Source organism: Primulina eburnea, chromosome 3 (genome assembly GCF_022965805.1).
Source record: "Primulina eburnea isolate SZY01 chromosome 3, ASM2296580v1, whole genome shotgun sequence".
In the NCBI taxonomy this organism is placed as follows: domain Eukaryota; kingdom Viridiplantae; phylum Streptophyta; class Magnoliopsida; order Lamiales; family Gesneriaceae; genus Primulina; species Primulina eburnea.
In genome coordinates this window covers 34,097,383-34,114,374 of record NC_133103.1, presented here as the reverse complement: position 1 = coordinate 34,114,374, position 16,992 = coordinate 34,097,383, and the positions used below count along the sequence as shown (strand labels likewise).

Genomic DNA, 16,992 nt, shown 5'->3' with positions numbered 1-16,992 from the left:
CTACAATGCATCGACTCCTATGTGTTTCGAAAGAACACCCAACCTTGCCACCTGATGACCCCATGAGAGTCGGTAAACAAGTCAAAGTGTAATTCTAGCACATAGAGTCTCAATGTTGTCCCGGGTCATAAGGACTAATGGTGTACAACCATAAACTAGGACGTTTCCACTCGATAAGTGAGAACCACTTGGAAAGTCCTTTAATGGAGGGTTGTTCAGTGCACTCTACCAGGAGCACCTATCTGCATGCTCGGACATCACAATGTCCCCTACCAATGAAACATGGTACTCACATCACAGATACTAGTCTCTAACTCGAGCGGCCTATATCCTTCTTAGTGGCGGCTGAATCGACTAGGAACCGTTTAGAATATACAGTATTCCAAATATGAGTTTCATGATACTCATCATATGAGCATCTCATATTCTTTCTACCATTTGTATATTCAAGGGCTTTATCTATGCAACTAGCATGGGTATACAGATAAAGATGTGCCAAAATAATAATATCAAATATTACTAAAATAAAGATTGCTTATACATAGAGTTTCATTGTGAATACTCGGCCAACACTTGGCTCGACGGGCACCTACTCTAACAAGACCAAATGGCATTACCGTGAATTCGTAGTGTCCATACCTTGTCCTAAAAGCAGTCTTAGGGATATCTTCTGCTTTGACTTTTAACTGATGGTAACCTGATCTGAGATCAAGTTTTGAGAAAACTTTAGCTCCTTTTAGCTGATCGAAAAGATCATCTATTCTCGGGAGTGGGTACTTATTCTTTATGGTGATCTTGTTTAGCTCCCGGTAGTCGATACATAGCCTCATGCTTCCGTCCTTTTTCTTGACAAAAAGCACTGGGGCTCCCCACGGAGATGCACTAGGACGAATCTGCTTCTTGTCCAGCAATTCTTGGAGTTGCTCCTTTAACTCCTTCAATTCAGCTGGAGCCATTCGGTATGGTGCCTTAGAGATTGGTACAGCATCAGAGGCCAAGTTGATTTCAAATTCTACTTCTCTATCGGGTATCTCTCCTGGTAATTCTTCGGGAAAAACGTCTGGAAATTCTTGAACAATTGGAATATCTTCCAATTTTGGGACTTCTTCCTCTTTGGCTTCATTAATTACTGCCAGATAAATCTCTTCTCCTCCCTTTATGGCCTTCGAGGCTTGCGAGGCAGATAGCAGAGATTTCCTTTCTTTGGATTTCCCTTGATATACAACTTCCCTCTTTGCTGGAGTTTGAAGTCTAATTTCTTTCTTCTGACAGTCTACTATGGCATGGTTCTTAGCTAACCAGTCCATTCCAAGAATGATGTCGAACTCCACCATATTGAGTTGAATCAATTCTACTTCAAAAATTTGTTTGCCGATACAAATTTTACAGTTTCGATATACTTTGTGAGTTTCGATTATTTTACTAGCCGGTGTTGCTACTCTTAACGGTTCACTAAGAATATCATGCTCAAGTTTAAGCTTCTTAGCATATCTTCTAGACACAAACGAATGGGTGGCACCACAATCAAACAAAGCATATGCAGGCATTTTATTGAGTAAGATGGTACCTGCCACAACTTCGTTGCTATTATCGGCTTCCTCTTGGGTTATGGCATAAACCCGAGCATTTGTCTTGTTTTCATGTTGTTTGTTGGGCCCCGACCCTTTGTCCTTGTTGTCTGGACAGTCTTTAATTCTATGGCCCACCTTCCCGCACTTGAAACAAGCGCCTGTCTTCCGATAATATTCTCCAATATGTTTTTGACGACATGTATCACACCATTTTCCTTCGGTGTTACCAGTCCTGCCAGAACTTCCCTTGAAGGACCCTCCTGAATAATTTGGTTTCTTGAACTTGAGATTATTCTGCGTGGATTGATTGTTCATCGGTCTCTTGTTCTTGTTTTCTTCTTCACGTCGCTTGATATCGGTTTCTGCGCTCATCGCAGTGCCCATCAAGTCTGCAAAGCTGCTTTGTTTGTACACTGCCAGTGCCGACTGAATTCGGCTGTTGAGTCCCTTCTTGAAACGGTGCATTTTTAACGTCTCATCTGACATGATTGTCGGGACGTAAGTTCCCAAATCATTGAATTTTGACGTGTACTCCATTACCGTCATATCTGGTGACTGTCTGAAATTCTCAAACTCATTCAACTTTTGTAGACGAAACTCGGCCGGATAGTATTGTTTCAGGAATTCCCTCTTGAAAATTGGCCATGTGATATCTTCTACTTCTGCTAAAGGTAGCGACACAGTTTCCCACCATTTCCTAGCTCGATCCTCCAAAAATGGGGTTACAACTTCTACTTTTAATTCTTCCGGTATTTCAAGCAAATGTAGTTGTGTTTCCACGTTCTTGAGCCAGTTGTGACTGACTTCAGGGTCTGGGTTCCCATCAAAAGTTGGGACTCGATTCCTTCTCAGAGATTCGTAGTGATACTTGATTCCACGAGGTTGAGGTTCTTGGGGTGGTTGGATGGCATTGGCCAGTGGATTCACAAATCCTTGTAATGTTGCAGCGACGATAGTTGCTATTGCCATCATATCCTCTTGACTAAGGTTCACTCTGGGTGGTGGCGGTGGTGGTGGATTATTGTTTTGGTTGGCGTCCCGAGCGTGACGGTTGTTTCGGGGTGGTCTGCCTGCCATTTCCTATAAACACATATTTTTTTTATTAATTTGTTTGCCATAACATTTAATAAAAGAAACAATTTCATTAATATTGAAAAAGATTTTGCATACGACTAAATTAAAAAATCCCAGATACAATCAACATTTAATCTAGAATTTCTTCCTCCCTATTCATCTACTACTTCGCCGTCTCCTACCGCCTCGTTAATTTCTTCTTCTTCTATTGGATTTTCTTCCAATTGCTCCATGAGTTCTTCCATGTTAACCATCTCATTTTGTAGATGCTCGATATAATTCTGCAGTTGCGTGTTGTGGTGATCAAGGTTGTTCACTTGGTCTTGCAGTTCTTGTATTGTTGATTTGCTTACTTTCTCATCGATTTCTTGTTCTCCAATCTTTTCCTCAAGACGATGTTGAATACTGAGAAGGCCATCACTTCGGATTTGGAGCGTAAGAATCCTATCTTGTGCCTTCTTCAGTTCTTGTTTGGTGATCTCATGCTGTCGTTCCGACTCTAGATGATAAGCAGCGTATCGTCTGACATCATCGCGTAATTTCTTTTCCTCAACTCTGGCTTCCCGAAGGTCTTCCCCTATACATATATTGTTTCCATCCAATTGGTAGTTATCTCTCTCGAGCTTATCATTTTTTTCTTTTAGTGATTTAATTTCTGACTCTTTTTCTCGAAGTTGACTCTGAAGTTCATTTATAACGTTTTGGAGGTCCATGTTGTTCCTATAAAGATAAAAACATTTTATAGATAAGATACTTATCAAATTTTCATGCAATAATATAAGTTGATAGAAAGTTTCAAAATAAGTTGGTACACATAATATTTGTCTCAGTTACAATTTATCACAATTCATATAATGCTAATCTAATCGAACAACTCTCCGCTGTCGCTGTCGCTGTCGTCCACAAATACTTCCATGGGTACCACTTCCTCCTCTGCCATGTTTTCTGCCACAAGATGTAAATAGTTGTTCTGATCCTGCAGTCCGTCCATAGTGGCGTGGATCCTTGAGATGTAGCGCTCTTGCTTTGCAATAAACTGGTCATGACGCTGACGAGCCTGAGCAGCGTGATCCTTCTCTATCTCTATCCTCTCGAGTAGATCCATGTTGAGTGCCACCAAGCGCGCAAAACGAGTTGCATTAGTCGGTGTCTGCATCATTTGGCTCTCCGCCACATCCAAGTGATGTGTGAGTCGCTGCACGTCCGACTCCAGCATAATCCTGATCTCAGTAAGCTCTTGCTTTTCCAATTTCTCTTTGGCGAGTTGCGCCTTCAACGTTGCGATTTCCCTCTTCTGATTGTCTATGGTGAGCTTACACATGCGTAGGGCAGCCTGGGCACGAGTACGGGATGCATCCATTTCCTAGAATAAATGGAGGTAAAATATCAGATTCTCATCAAAGATAGAAAGGTACAATTAATAAGGTTGTCGTGGAAATTTTTGACGCTGAATATTTTCGGAACAATTGAAGGGATATATTTTTGGAAGCTGTTCGAAAATTTTAGGGAACAGATGAAGGTTGGTTTCAGATTGGGATGCACTAGGCTTTTGCCAAAATTTGACTTCGTCAAATTTGTCTGTCAAAATCCCAGCGGGATTATGAACCTGGTAGCTCTGATACCACTTAAATGTCACGCCCCGAGTCCGAAGCATCGGTGACATCCGGCATTGTTTAACAATTAAATTGAAAACAATAAAGCCTCGTATCAAATCAAACCAGTCTTTTTCATAAATGAAATATTGTCTTACAATGACAAAGGAATAAAATACATCAGAGTTTCTAATAGCGGAAACGAAAGAAAAGTAAAATGTTGAATTCTGATCTTGATCTCTGATTCACCAACCCCAGAAAGCATCTTGCTCTTCCTCATTCAGTTGCACCTCATTCTTATCTGAAATTTGTAAGGGGTAAGTGTTTTGGGAAACACTCAGCAAGTGGGGGTCGATCGATTCCAAATTTACATATAGAACTTAGTTTCTTAAAACTCTTCTTTAACGAACTTTCAAAATCAATATCTTTAACTTAATTAGACAGAAACGATTCAAAGGATAGAACTTATCAAATGATTCAGAAGAAAACAGAAGCAATACAGATATTCGGAACAGAACATATCAGAACAGACAGAACACTGTTACTCATCTCATTTCCATGGTCAAATTGTCCCCAATATGTTAGTCCTCTAAGGGGTGAGGCCAGAACATGGTTTTATACCCACCAATGGGGGCCAGACAGAACATGGTTTTATACCCACCAATGGGGGCCAGACAGAACTACAATTCTCGTCCCATTTCAATTTGAGTCGTAACAGTGCAAACAGAATTCAGACAGGACTTTTCAGATATTCAGACTTCAGAGTTATTCGTACTGACACAGCGGAACCAAGAATTTCGAAGCACAAAGAGAACACATAATCGATCGAAATTTTAAAATAGAACACAGTTATTTTCGAAAATGACATACTAGCATGCATGTCACGTTATTTCATATCAAAGTTAAAAATAGAAAGGAATTATATAACAAAAGCCCACTTACCATTCTTAAACGAAGCTTCCTCTCGAAAAATTCGGCAGCACTTCGGCGTGATTTTTGTAACTGATGTCGTCGATCGGGCAGCACTTTGACGCAGAATTGCAACTTCTGATTGCACGAACAGGATTTCCTTCTTTTCTCTTTATTTCGGCCGTGACTTGTGTGTGATGGGGGAGGACCGAAAATTTTTGGGAAGTGAGGGAAAGGAATGGCCGAAACCTTGGCTTAGTTTTTGTAAGGTTTTTGCAATACATGTGTCTCCTATTTATAGACCATCACTTGACCCTTCATTTAGCCTTGTGGCCGATCACTTGGAGATCAAGAAAGGCACTAATTCCTTTGATAATCCCCATGAGTCACCTTGATCATCTCAATGGTTATTTCTTACACCATGAATTTGTCCTTCCCTTAGCTCAAGCCCTTAGCTCCCTTTTTGGTTTACTCAAAAGGCAACTCTTGCATGTTTAATTTGTCCAAAGCTTTAGCTTATCTTTTAGCTCCATTTGTGGTCTTGTTAGGACAAGCTTGGTTGAGCTTCTTCGAGCTGGAAGTTTGCGTCCTTGAGCTGGGGTTTTACTCCTCTCGTGAAAACTCTTCAATGGATACAGTTACTTGTAGCTTGGCCTCCTGTTGAGCTAATCCCCGAGCTTAGAATCTACTTTCTCGAGTTAATTTGATGAGATTTAAGTTATTATTCAATTAGTTTAATTGAAACAAAAATCACTGAATCATTTTAAATAATTTTTTATATTACTTACTTGATTTACTTCTGTCGAAATTTTCGGGTTCTCACAACAACAACAAAAATTGAATCTCTCCCCTTCTTAGTCCTAGGCAACCCGAAAATAAAGTCCATAGAAATGTCAATCCAAGTTCTTTTTAAGAATAGCACGCAAAAGTGTTCCCAAAGTTCTATTGACAACTTCAGTTTGTCCATCCGTTTGAGGATGACAAGTAGTAGAAAACAACAATTTTGTGCCAAGTTTAGCCCATAAAGTATTCCAAAAGTAAATCAAAAATTTAACATCGTGACCAGAAACAATAGTCCTAGGCATACCATCACTATGCCAAAAATCACTTTTTACTTCAGATAATATCTGAAGTAATAGGGTACTTAATTGCCGAAGTATATGGACGTGAAGTAATAGATGTACCTTTTACTTCGCATAATAACCGAAGTTGTATGCTTGAAACTACTGAAGTCTTTGGCCGGTTTTCGAAAGAAAACCGGTCCCGAATTGGACCGGTGCCGAAGTAAGAAATGTGTTTTACTTCACCGATTTTTGTAAATAGGGAAGTAATAGATTATATATAACTTCGTCGTAATTATTATTTAGCGAAGTACTTTATAATATTTTATTTCACAATTTACATTGAGTGACGAAGTAATTCATCTGGCAGACTTCGTAGTTATGTATGTTGGTGAAGTAATAGACGCAAACAACTTCATAATTTATCCTATTTGTTGAAGTAAAGATAATCTATAACTTCAACATTTATCGTATTTGGTGAAGTATTTTATATCATGTTACTTCACAATTTACATTTAGTGACGAAGTAACTGGTTCGAAAGACTTCAATAATTTGTATTTTGGTGAAGTAATTGCGGAAAACAACTTCATTTTTACAGAATAATGGTGAAGTAAATTAATTCTATCACTTCGTCTGATTTCTTATTTGTCGAAGTAAATATAATCTATAATGGTGAAGTAAATTAATATTTTGGTGAAGTAATTGCGCAAAACAACTTCGTATGACTTAATATACTAATATAATTAAATTCATAAATTAATCTAAAAATGATTAATATCCACGAATCCACAATTACATATTCATCAATCCACAAGTAACCCAAAAAATACATCCCCAAAACCAAAAGTATATCCAAAAATCTAGAATGACAAACAAAATATTTATCCCAACATACACCATCCATCTAAGCACCTACATAGGAGTAAACAAATTCACTCCATTCACTTCTAACCTCGTCATATTGACATTGGGTGTAGTACTGGTTCTTGATGCATCCTGCAAACTGAAATTTGAAAAAGAAAATACATTAGATTCTTCTATTTCAAATAAAAATTGACAGATATAAAATATAGCAGTACTGGTAGAGGCAGGTAACGCACCACCCAAATTTACACAACACATCTTAAAAAACTCAATCCATATATTTACACATATCCCCAAGAGAACAGAAAAACCTGGGGGATGTTGGGCAAATATCTCCATACAAACATCATCATTTAGCTGTATGTCTTTCCAAACAAATATCAGGATCGAGATTAATAGTATAACCTTAACACTCATTGAGAAAAAAAAGAGCCAAGCTCAGAGCAGTGCACGTGTAGTCCAGTACCCAATATTCATGTCTCTGTGCCTCAGTCAACATACAAGAAATCAAGGGATAATGTTAAGCCCACACATCTCTGTCCATTTTTCATTATTACTCTTAACCAACCAACCTCATTTTCATGCACTGCTACTCAAACATCTTGCCTAGCTACTGCCCACCAAATGCGTACCTTGAAACTTCATATTTCAGAATTTCCATTACGCAGTCAAGAATGATTCACACACACGCACGCACAAAAAACACTAATTTATAAATATAAACCAATAATTTTTATATATGTATCGAACTTTTTGCTGGATTATTTTATGTCATAAGTGCTGCATATTTTATGTCATAAATCCTAAATTATCCTGAAATGAAGCTCAAGACTAAAAAACGATTCAAAATAGCCATAAGAGACGACTTACTTCTGGACATCAACATAATATCAAGAAACGGATAACTCATACGAAATAACAAACGATCAAACATAATTCGGAACAAAAACAACAGATAAAGCAAAAACACAACCCCAAGAGAGAGAAAAAAATCATGGCCGTGTAAAATATAAGAGGGAAGAATCAGAAAGATAGAACCAATGTATGATTGTAAAGCAACCCAACAAAATTTCTTTTTTTTATCACTAATATAAAATATATCCCAATGGCAACACATTATCTCAACAATAAAATATATCCCAATGACAACACATTATCTCAACAATAAAATATATCTCAAAGACAACAATTCATCTCAATCAATCAAAAAATTTATCCCAAGAAGAAACTCACCATCTTCTCCAACTGTGGATCATCGCAATCGACTATCTCTTTCATGTATCTCATCACGCAATATCCACACTCAACCGAACCACTTTGTTTCAGATTACCCTATAATGGAATTGAAAAGTTAATGCAACAATCACAATCTAATGAATAACCACTACCAATTCATGTATTCATAAATAAGTAAGATACATACCGTCAATATTTTAAAACCTGGCCCTTTAGAAATACCTTTGGAGGCATTGTACGTCTTCACCCCACTACATTTTAAAAAGTAAGAAGTTATTTTTTTGCATATTTATAAGTTAATGTATTCAAAATCAACATAAGCTACTACCCACTTTGTCACAATATTTTTCCATGTATCATCTCGGATCCTGTTAGACGTAGAATCCAATAAATATATCATATTCTTATCTTCGTTGACGATTGTCAAGATCCAATGGTACCTGAAAAAATGAAATTACAGCATTGACTACCATGAAGTAGAAATCTATAAATAACTAAATTCTTACCCAGTGTTGTATGGGATGAGACAGATGCTATCTCTACACACTGCTTCCAACTGGTCAGCAATATGTTGTGATAAGTCACGGCCATCTGTGCCAATCGGGCATGTAGGTATATTACCGGGATCCACAAACGAAAAATAATCAGCCTTGTCTTTTTTCTTCAAATCTTTGTAGAGGTGACTGCATGATATAGATGCACAAATATATCGTTTAGAAAATTTTCAAAATATGAACAACTACCACAAAAAATATTATATAAATGCACAAATATTGTAAGTTAGACATTATATATACCCCATGTAAACTAAAATTTGTCTGGCACCTATCTCCCTCATCTCCATAAAGCGTACGATATCTTCCTTCAGCAACCGTATGCTTTTAGCACGTCCAAACATAGCGTCCTCAAACTCAATGCATATGGTATCCGATTCATTCAGCAATCGAACAACATGAGAGTAGACATACTTGCAAGACATGGGTAATGTTTTCTCAATTTCTTTGAAATTGTCGCGCTGACCAGGAACGTCCGCAAGCACAGATGATTGAGGTTTCCCCTTCCTCTACAATTTAAAATATTATTCATACAAGTATTTTAAAATAAAACATTGTTCGAGCAACATATCTGACAGTTGCAAACACAAAGTAAAATGAAAACCGAAAGTACCTTTGTCGTTGGAAAAATAACCAACTCTTTAGGCCAACCAACAATGACTCCAACAGCATCATTGATGATTGTTGGTCCAAACTTAATTGGGATCGGAAGCTGTGCTTTTTCATCTAAGACAACATCAATAGATACCTTGAAGTTCTCTTCCCCAAGTGGAACATGGTGAATCATAACATTTGGACCTCCTTCTGATATTATTGTGCCATAAGCCACCACGTTTTCGCGTTCTTTTACAGCCAGGTGACATTTTTTCCCCTGTCAAGAACAAAAAGACATGATATATTTTGATATGGAGGTGAATAGAATTTAATTGACATAAAAATTCAGAAACATACAACCTTCATATTTGAAGTGCCGCAATCATAAACTTCTTGCACATCATCTGACAATTTTGAGTCTTTCACTCTTGAGAACTTGTTTGATGCTACAGTTTCAGAAGATCGATCATTGATTAATGGAAGCACAGCAGCAAGTTGAGACCTCAGCATCTCCAATTCAGCTTTCAAACTTTTAGTCTCATCCGATTGTGCTTTTACATTTTCAATCACAGCTTTTGAGATTGTTTCTCTCTTCTTTCTTGGAGTTTTAAAGTATACTTGTGGCTTTACGAAACCTCCCACACCTCGAACCCTTCCATAGTGTTCTTGGCTTCCTAAGGCAGCGGTTAACACGTCATTCATTCCAGAAGATTTGAACTCTCCTTTGCCTTTCTTTTCCAACAATTCATCCTACAATTGGAGACATGACAAATCAATTCACAATCGACTGTGTTATTTATCTAGGTAATATGGCGATTGAATAAAACTAAACATTTACAATTTTTTCAGCTACTTCTGATGTCTCCGCACATGTTATGTTGCCAGATTTGTCTTCTCGAGCTTTACGCCAAAGCACAGATCTATCAACTTCCTCATCTTCAGCAACCAATTTTTTGTTCCGCTACAATTTCAAAACTCATATGTTTAATAACATGAAGAACATGCTAAAAATTACAAATATATTGCTCTGTTTCTTACCAGTTCAGCCTCCAAGCCGATGTAACCCTTGCGAGACATTCTGTGGTGATATTTACAATGCATGGTCCGTTGTTTTTGTTTTTCATGAGTAACCTGCATCATTTTGTTGGCTCGTTTAAGTATTGAATTTAATAAATTCGTGAGGAAACATATCAATTATTAAAGTACCTCCCATGATGGATCCAGTCTCGCATCCACAAATGCTTTCCAATCCGCTAGTGGGATTTGATACTGACTTGGTGGAGAAATCAACTTTTCAGGATTATCTTTGTTCGGCCAAACAAATCTACTAGTCAATTTGTTTTTGAAATCTCGCCACTTCTGAGATGCTGAATTCATCACAGCATACTGACTTTCTGGCGCTAGATCAAAGACATTCTGCAACAAAAACAGATTATTTACAGGTGCAAGTATGATTGTAAATTCAAATTGAAGCTTGTACTTACCGAAATCTCTTCCCACAGTTTTTGTTTTATGGTTTCTGGAACTTCAGGCCATGACTTTATACTGATTGGCACCATGGCTCTAGCAATAGAACCAATGTATGATTGTAAAGCCCTTCCATTTGCATTGTATGCTGGCCGCCCCATGTCATCATAATCAATCTTTGCTTTTTTCCCCCATCTAGCAGTAGCAATTAGTTTACCCATCAACGTAGGGCCTCGCTTGTTCCTCTGCACATCTACAGTATGTTCTTGTCCATCAGTAAGTATAGGGTGCTCTGCATTAGTAACTTCATTTAGCTTATCATCATGTACTCCTTGTATCATCTCAACTGTAGCATTTGTGTCCTTTTTTTTACGACCCATTGAGCCTTTTTCTACATATTTACATGAATGAAACCAATGTTAAACCTACACAATAACATTAACCATTAAACTTACATAAAAAATAATTCTAATAAGACATGTATAAACATGACATAAATAATAACAGAAACAATAATAACATAAATAATAAGCATGACTTGTAGAAACCTGACATAAATAATAAACATGACATAAATAATAGCAATGAGGTTATGTTTATAGAATAACAAAAAACATGACACAAAAGTGAAACACATCATTTTTTCTTGTTCGTTTCCCAGCCACCCTCAGTTTCTGATCTAAAGTAACTTTCATGAGCCGGAATACAATGAGTATCAACATCATCAATTGGTCGAGAATCAGGAATACTAGTCCAACCATCATCATCTCCCTCGTAACATCGATTTGGCACAGGGAGTACAATTGACCACCCTTTTTGTAATGGGTCATCAATATAAAAGACTTGATTGACTTGACTTGCAAGGACAAATGAGTCATTCTTGTGCCCTATTTTGTTCATATTGACCAAGGTGAATCCACATTCATCATTGTTGATTACTCCTTTGTCATTTGCAACCCACGCACACTTGAAAAGAGGAACTTGAAATTGATGATAGTCCAACTCCCATATTTCTTCAATCACTCCATAGAAAGTCACATCAGTCATCAAGGGATTCTTATCTTTGGCACTACAGACAAGCATGGTGCTAGCAACTAGAGAAACCCCACTGTTTTGGCAAACTCTCTCATCATCTCGTGCCTTTGTTTGGTATAAATTGTCATTTATCACGTAACTACTATACTTAATGACTTGCCCACGTGGACCATGAGCCAGCCATGTCAATGTTGATGTTGTTCCACCATTGCAGCAATCTATTTCAACATCCACCTGACATTTATACAATTAGAATTGGGTGATTAAAATACTAGCTCCAAATTGTTCACCGCAAAATGCATAAAGCAGATTTATCCACCTAACCTTTGCACGAAACCAGTCAATGAACTTCTTATTGTGAGCATCTTGTATCCACCTTTCATCTTTCTCTTTTCTCGGAAACATCGACTTCAGGAAATATTTATGTTCACTGTGGAAATATTTATATAGAAATTTGTGTTGGATATTAAATATTGACAATCACATGGGTGCAGAATTATAGAATAATGCAATACACTTACATAATGTAGGGAGATACTTCTTCTGTATTTTCCAGCACAGTCAAATGTGCTTGTCGAAGGTCAACTTGTGGCACTATAATTGGTGTTTTGCATGCTAAGAAGCCAGCAATGTTTGATTTGGGATCGCGATTTGATTGAGGGACCCCAATAGGATCAAGGTCATTTAGGTATTCCGAACAAAACTCAATTGCTTCTTCGGCTGAATATCTCTGAACAATGCAACCTTCAGGATGTTTTCGACTGCCTACATAACTTTTAAGCACCTTCATGGATCTTTCGAACGGGTACATCCACCGGAAGTACACTGGTCCACATAATCGAACTTCTCGAACTAGATGAACTGTTAAGTGAAGCATGACATCGAAGAAAGAAGGGGGGAAATACTGCTCCAATAAGCAGAGTGTAACAACCAAGTCAGATTGCAGCTTATCTAACTTGGCTACATCTATCACCTTGCAACAAATATCTTTGAAGAAGAAGCATAATCTTATGATGGCATATCTAACATGTTTTGGTAACGCATCACGTATGAGTATTGGCAGGAAATGCTGCATTAGAACGTGACAATCATGAGATTTCAAACCAATCAATTTCAACTCAGACAAGGACACAAGATTTTTCAGGTTCGATGAGAAACCTTCTGGGACTTTTATATCCATTATCGACTGACAAACTTGTAACTTTTCTTTTTTTGTGAATGAGCATGCAGCAGGAGGAAGATATGTTCTTTTTTCACCAAATGTAGGTGCCAATTCAGGCCTAACTCCCATTTGAACCATGTCCAACCTAGCTGCCACATTGTCCTTGGTTTTTCCTTTAACATTCATCAAAGTATTAATGAGAGATTCGAAGACATTTTTCTCTATGTGCATCACATCGAGACAATGCCTAACATGCAGGTGTTTCCAATAAGGAAGATTGAAAAAAATTGATTTCTTCTTCCAACATTTTCTGAAATCTGTTGATCCAAAATCTTTTTCTTCTTTACTATCTTCCAAATTATTGTCCTTTGCATTCTTTCTCTTTTTACCTTTCACAATAATCTTCTTTCCGAAAACACACCTTATATCAGAAAGCTTGTCAAACAAAGCAACCCCAGATAATGGTGTAGATGATTCTCCATGTTCTTCCATACCATCGAACTCTTTCATTTGCCTTCGATATGGATGAAACCGTGGTAGGAATCGTCTATGACCAACAAATGACATTTTCTTCCCATTTTCCAAATGCTTTGCACAAGTATCTTCTTTGCATACTGGGCATGCATAATAACCATGTGTAGTACATCCACTAAGGTTACCATAGGCTGGAAAGTCATTGATGGTCCATAGTAAGACTGCTTTAAGAGTGAAAAATTGTCTACGATAAGCATCATAGACACCATCAACTCCATCCCACAATCGTTGCAAATCTTCAACTAACACATCAAGATAGACATCTATATCGTTTCCTGGCTGTTTAGGCCCTGAAATGAGCATAGTTAGCATGATGAATTTTCTCTTCATACACATGTTTGGAGGCAGATTATAGGTGACCAACATAATTGGCCAGCAACTGTACCGACTACTAAGGTTGCTATAAGGATTAATGCCATCAGCTGCAAGTGCAAGGCGAAGATTTCTTGGTTCACTTTCAAAGTCGGGCCACATATGATCCACCAACTTCCAAGATGGTGAATCAGCTGGATGACGTAACTGACCGGGAACTCTTGTGGTTTCTGCATGCCATGTTAAATTTTTCGAGGTATGTAGAGATTTAAACATGCGCTTAAATCTTGGTATGGGAGGGAAATACCACAACACCTTTGCAGGAACACCTTTCTTCTCAACGTTCTTCTTGTTTAGCTTCCATCGTGACAAGCCACATTTAGGGCAGTTTACGCAGTCTTTATATTGCTTCCTATAAAGAATGCAATCATTGGAACAAGCATGAATCTTTTCATGACTCAACGCCAAACAACTCAATGTCTTTTTTACATCATACATTTTGGTTGGCAGGTTGTGATTATCTGGTAGCATATCCCCAAAATCCATTAATAGATCGGAAAATAAAGCGTCACTCATCCCATGCTTTGCTTTGGTGTTGTATAGTTTCACAATTGCACTCAACTTTGTGTAACGCTTACAACCACTATACAAAGGTTTCTCTGCTTCCTCCAAAAATTCCATAAACGCTTCTGGATTTTCTGTATAGTTATCATATGCTGCCTCACACATATTAGTGGTTTCAAAGTGTCCGTGATAGTTACCAATTGGCTCTTTGTTCGTGCTCCAATTTACTTTGTCACTTTCAGCAGACTCACCGTGCCAAATCCAATTCACATAATTTTGACTAAAACCATGGAAATAAAGATGCTCTCGAATGGACTTTGCTGGTCTTTTTTTAAGATTTTTACATTTGCAACAAGGACAATGAATTAAATTGGGGTCAATATGGGGATTCTCTGAACAACCTCTGATAAACAGTTCCACACCCTCCTCGTACTGTTTTGACCTTCTGTCCGAGTGAATCCAAGATTTATCCATTTCAATACAGCAAAATACCCGAAATATAGAACAATGAATTTGATCTAAACCTGAAAATATTACATTTAATAATGTCATTTTCAATTTAATTTGTTGAGCGCAAAAAAACACGAAAGGAGACTACCTATTGACTAACAAACAAAAGAAGACTACACAGATGCATATAAGTTAGAAAAACAAAAAAAATCGACGGAGACAATGACTAACAAGAAATAAAATGATAATTTAGTGCTTAGTGGAAAAGTAAGAATGAGAAAAGATGTGAGAAATGAGATATTATGAACCTTTTTTTTAAAATGCAAATAATATCCATATATATGAGTTATCCCCCTGTATTCTTCCCATATATTTATTTTAGGCACATTCTGTGTGTTGGGATATAAGGGTAAAACTGCCCACGAGGTATATATATATATATATATATATATATATATATATATATATATATATATATAAGAATATGAAGACAGAAACGCACATGTTGTAATAAAGTAGACATTTTGCCCGGACCATATGTTAAGCAATCGATAGCACGTTGCTGCCAAAACCTAAGTTTTACAATAATACATCTAGAAAAGAATGATACACACAAGGTCCAATATGTTCTTCATCGAAACACCAAGAATTGAATACTGTGGCACTCAATGTAATGGAAAATTGTTCGTTAAAGAAATTTGAGATTTACACATTACTTATACTAGCATCATGAACAAGACGATAATCGAAATGCTTTAGTAAATCACATGGTTTATTCAACTCAAATTAGCAAATTTTGAGAGCAAACAAGAAACCAAGTAAAAAAAAATCACTGTATTTCAAAAGTAGATGATTTTTTTTACATCAGGGACGGAATAACTAGACTTACGGTGGTGGTGGTGGTGTTTTGCTTCTCTCTCGGTGAGTTGAACGGCGGTGGTGTTGGCGGTTCGAAGCGAGAATGGCGGTGAGTGGAAAATGTGGCGCGTTAATGAGCTCGTCTACGAAGGATAAATGATATAATCGAAATAACTCAGCGACGGTTTTTAAAAATTCCGTCGCTAATTGCGACGAATGTTGAAATACCGTCGCTTATAGCGACGGTCGTTTTAAAAACCGTCGCTGTCTAGATCGGCGACGGTTAAAAAACCGTCGCAAATTGTCAACCCTCACCAAATGTTCAGCGCGGTTCATCTTATTACTTCGGCATTTAACTTATTTTTCTTCTTTTTTACTTCATCAACATTGAAATACCGAAGTAAAATATAATAATAAAAAATAGTGAAGCCCGTGTTTTTAAACATCCGAAGTAAATATATTATTTTACTTCGCTTGTGTTATTACTGAAGTTATTGGTAATGTATTACTTCGTAAATTATTATTGCCGAAGTACCGCCTGCCGAAGTAAAATCCGATTTTTCTACTAGTGCATGCAACCTAACGACTTCTCTAAAGAAAAAATCCGCAATGTTTGAAGCATCATCGGTTTTATGACAACCTATAAAATGTGCCATCTTAGAAAATCTATCCACAACAACAAAAATAGAATCCATCCCCTTCTTAGTCCTAGGCAACCCCAAAATAAAGTCCATAGAAATGTCAATCCAAGTTCTTTTTAAGAATAGCAATCAAAAGTGTTCCCAATGTTCTATTGACAACTTCAGTTTGTCCATCCGTTTGAGGATGACAAGTAGTAGAAAACAACAATTTTGTGCCAAGTTTATCCCATAAAGTATTCCAAAAGTAACTCAAGAATTTAACATCGCGACCAGAAACAATAGTCCTAGGCATTCCATGCAACCTAGCGACTTCTCTAAAGAACAAATCCGCATTTTTGAAGCATCATCGGTTTTATAACAAGTTATAAAATGTGCCATCTTAGAGAATCTATCCACAACAACAAAAATAGAATCCATCCCCTTCTTAGTCCTAGGCAACCCCAAAATAAAGTCCATAGAAATGTCAATCCAAGTTCTTTTTAAGAAGAGCACGCAAAAGTGTTCCCAAAGTTC

General features: G+C 37.3%; 3 protein-coding genes across 3 annotated transcripts; all 3 read right to left on the bottom strand.

Moving 5' to 3' along the window:
* Positions 1-657: 657 nt before the first annotated feature.
* On the bottom strand, positions 658-2,648 carry LOC140827275 (uncharacterized). Its single transcript, XM_073189921.1, has 3 exons — positions 1,568-2,648; positions 1,017-1,351; positions 658-702 (listed from the first exon to the last, which is right to left on the bottom strand). Exons 1-3 carry the CDS (start codon positions 2,646-2,648, stop codon positions 658-660), a joined length of 1,461 nt encoding a protein of 486 aa, XP_073046022.1.
* A 4,401-nt stretch (positions 2,649-7,049) lies between these two features.
* LOC140827526 (uncharacterized) lies at positions 7,050-15,976 on the bottom strand. Its single transcript, XM_073190210.1, has 14 exons — positions 15,870-15,976; positions 14,932-15,054; positions 10,941-11,314; positions 10,663-10,872; positions 10,495-10,587; positions 10,295-10,417; positions 9,817-10,206; positions 9,476-9,733; positions 9,106-9,371; positions 8,815-8,991; positions 8,641-8,748; positions 8,496-8,559; positions 8,306-8,404; positions 7,050-7,211 (listed from the first exon to the last, which is right to left on the bottom strand). Exons 2-14 carry the CDS (start codon positions 15,002-15,004, stop codon positions 7,113-7,115), a joined length of 2,334 nt encoding a protein of 777 aa, XP_073046311.1. The 5' UTR covers positions 15,005-15,054; positions 15,870-15,976; the 3' UTR covers positions 7,050-7,112.
* Positions 11,402-14,695, bottom strand: LOC140828418 (uncharacterized). The gene is made up of 3 exons (XM_073191387.1): positions 12,480-14,695; positions 12,283-12,388; positions 11,402-12,192 (listed from the first exon to the last, which is right to left on the bottom strand). The coding sequence occupies exons 1-3, from the start codon at positions 14,693-14,695 to the stop codon at positions 11,560-11,562; spliced, it is 2,955 nt and encodes a 984-aa protein (XP_073047488.1). The 3' UTR covers positions 11,402-11,559.
* Positions 15,977-16,992: the final 1,016 nt, after the last annotated feature.

Coding starts and splice junctions, on each gene's coding strand:
- LOC140827275 (XM_073189921.1), bottom strand. CDS start 2,648: ATGGCAGGCAGACCACCCCGAAACAACCGTCACGCTCGGGACGCCAAC. Junction 1,352..1,567: donor TAGCAACGAAGTTGTGGCAG/GTACCATCTTAC, acceptor TTTTTGAAGTAG/AATTGATTCAACTCAATATG. Junction 703..1,016: donor GAGAGATACCCGATAGAGAA/GTAGAATTTGAA, acceptor ACTTGATCTCAG/ATCAGGTTACCATCAGTTAA.
- LOC140828418 (XM_073191387.1), bottom strand. CDS start 14,695: ATGTGTGAGGCAGCATATGATAACTATACAGAAAATCCAGAAGCGTTT. Junction 12,389..12,479: donor GAAGTATCTCCCTACATTAT/GTAAGTGTATTG, acceptor ATATTTCCACAG/TGAACATAAATATTTCCTGA. Junction 12,193..12,282: donor TTGACTGGTTTCGTGCAAAG/GTTAGGTGGATA, acceptor TATAAATGTCAG/GTGGATGTTGAAATAGATTG.
- LOC140827526 (XM_073190210.1), bottom strand. CDS start 15,004: ATGGATAAATCTTGGATTCACTCGGACAGAAGGTCAAAACAGTACGAG. Junction 10,873..10,940: donor AACTGTGGGAAGAGATTTCG/GTAAGTACAAGC, acceptor TTTTTGTTGCAG/AATGTCTTTGATCTAGCGCC. Junction 8,560..8,640: donor TGGAAAAATATTGTGACAAA/GTGGGTAGTAGC, acceptor TTTAAAATGTAG/TGGGGTGAAGACGTACAATG.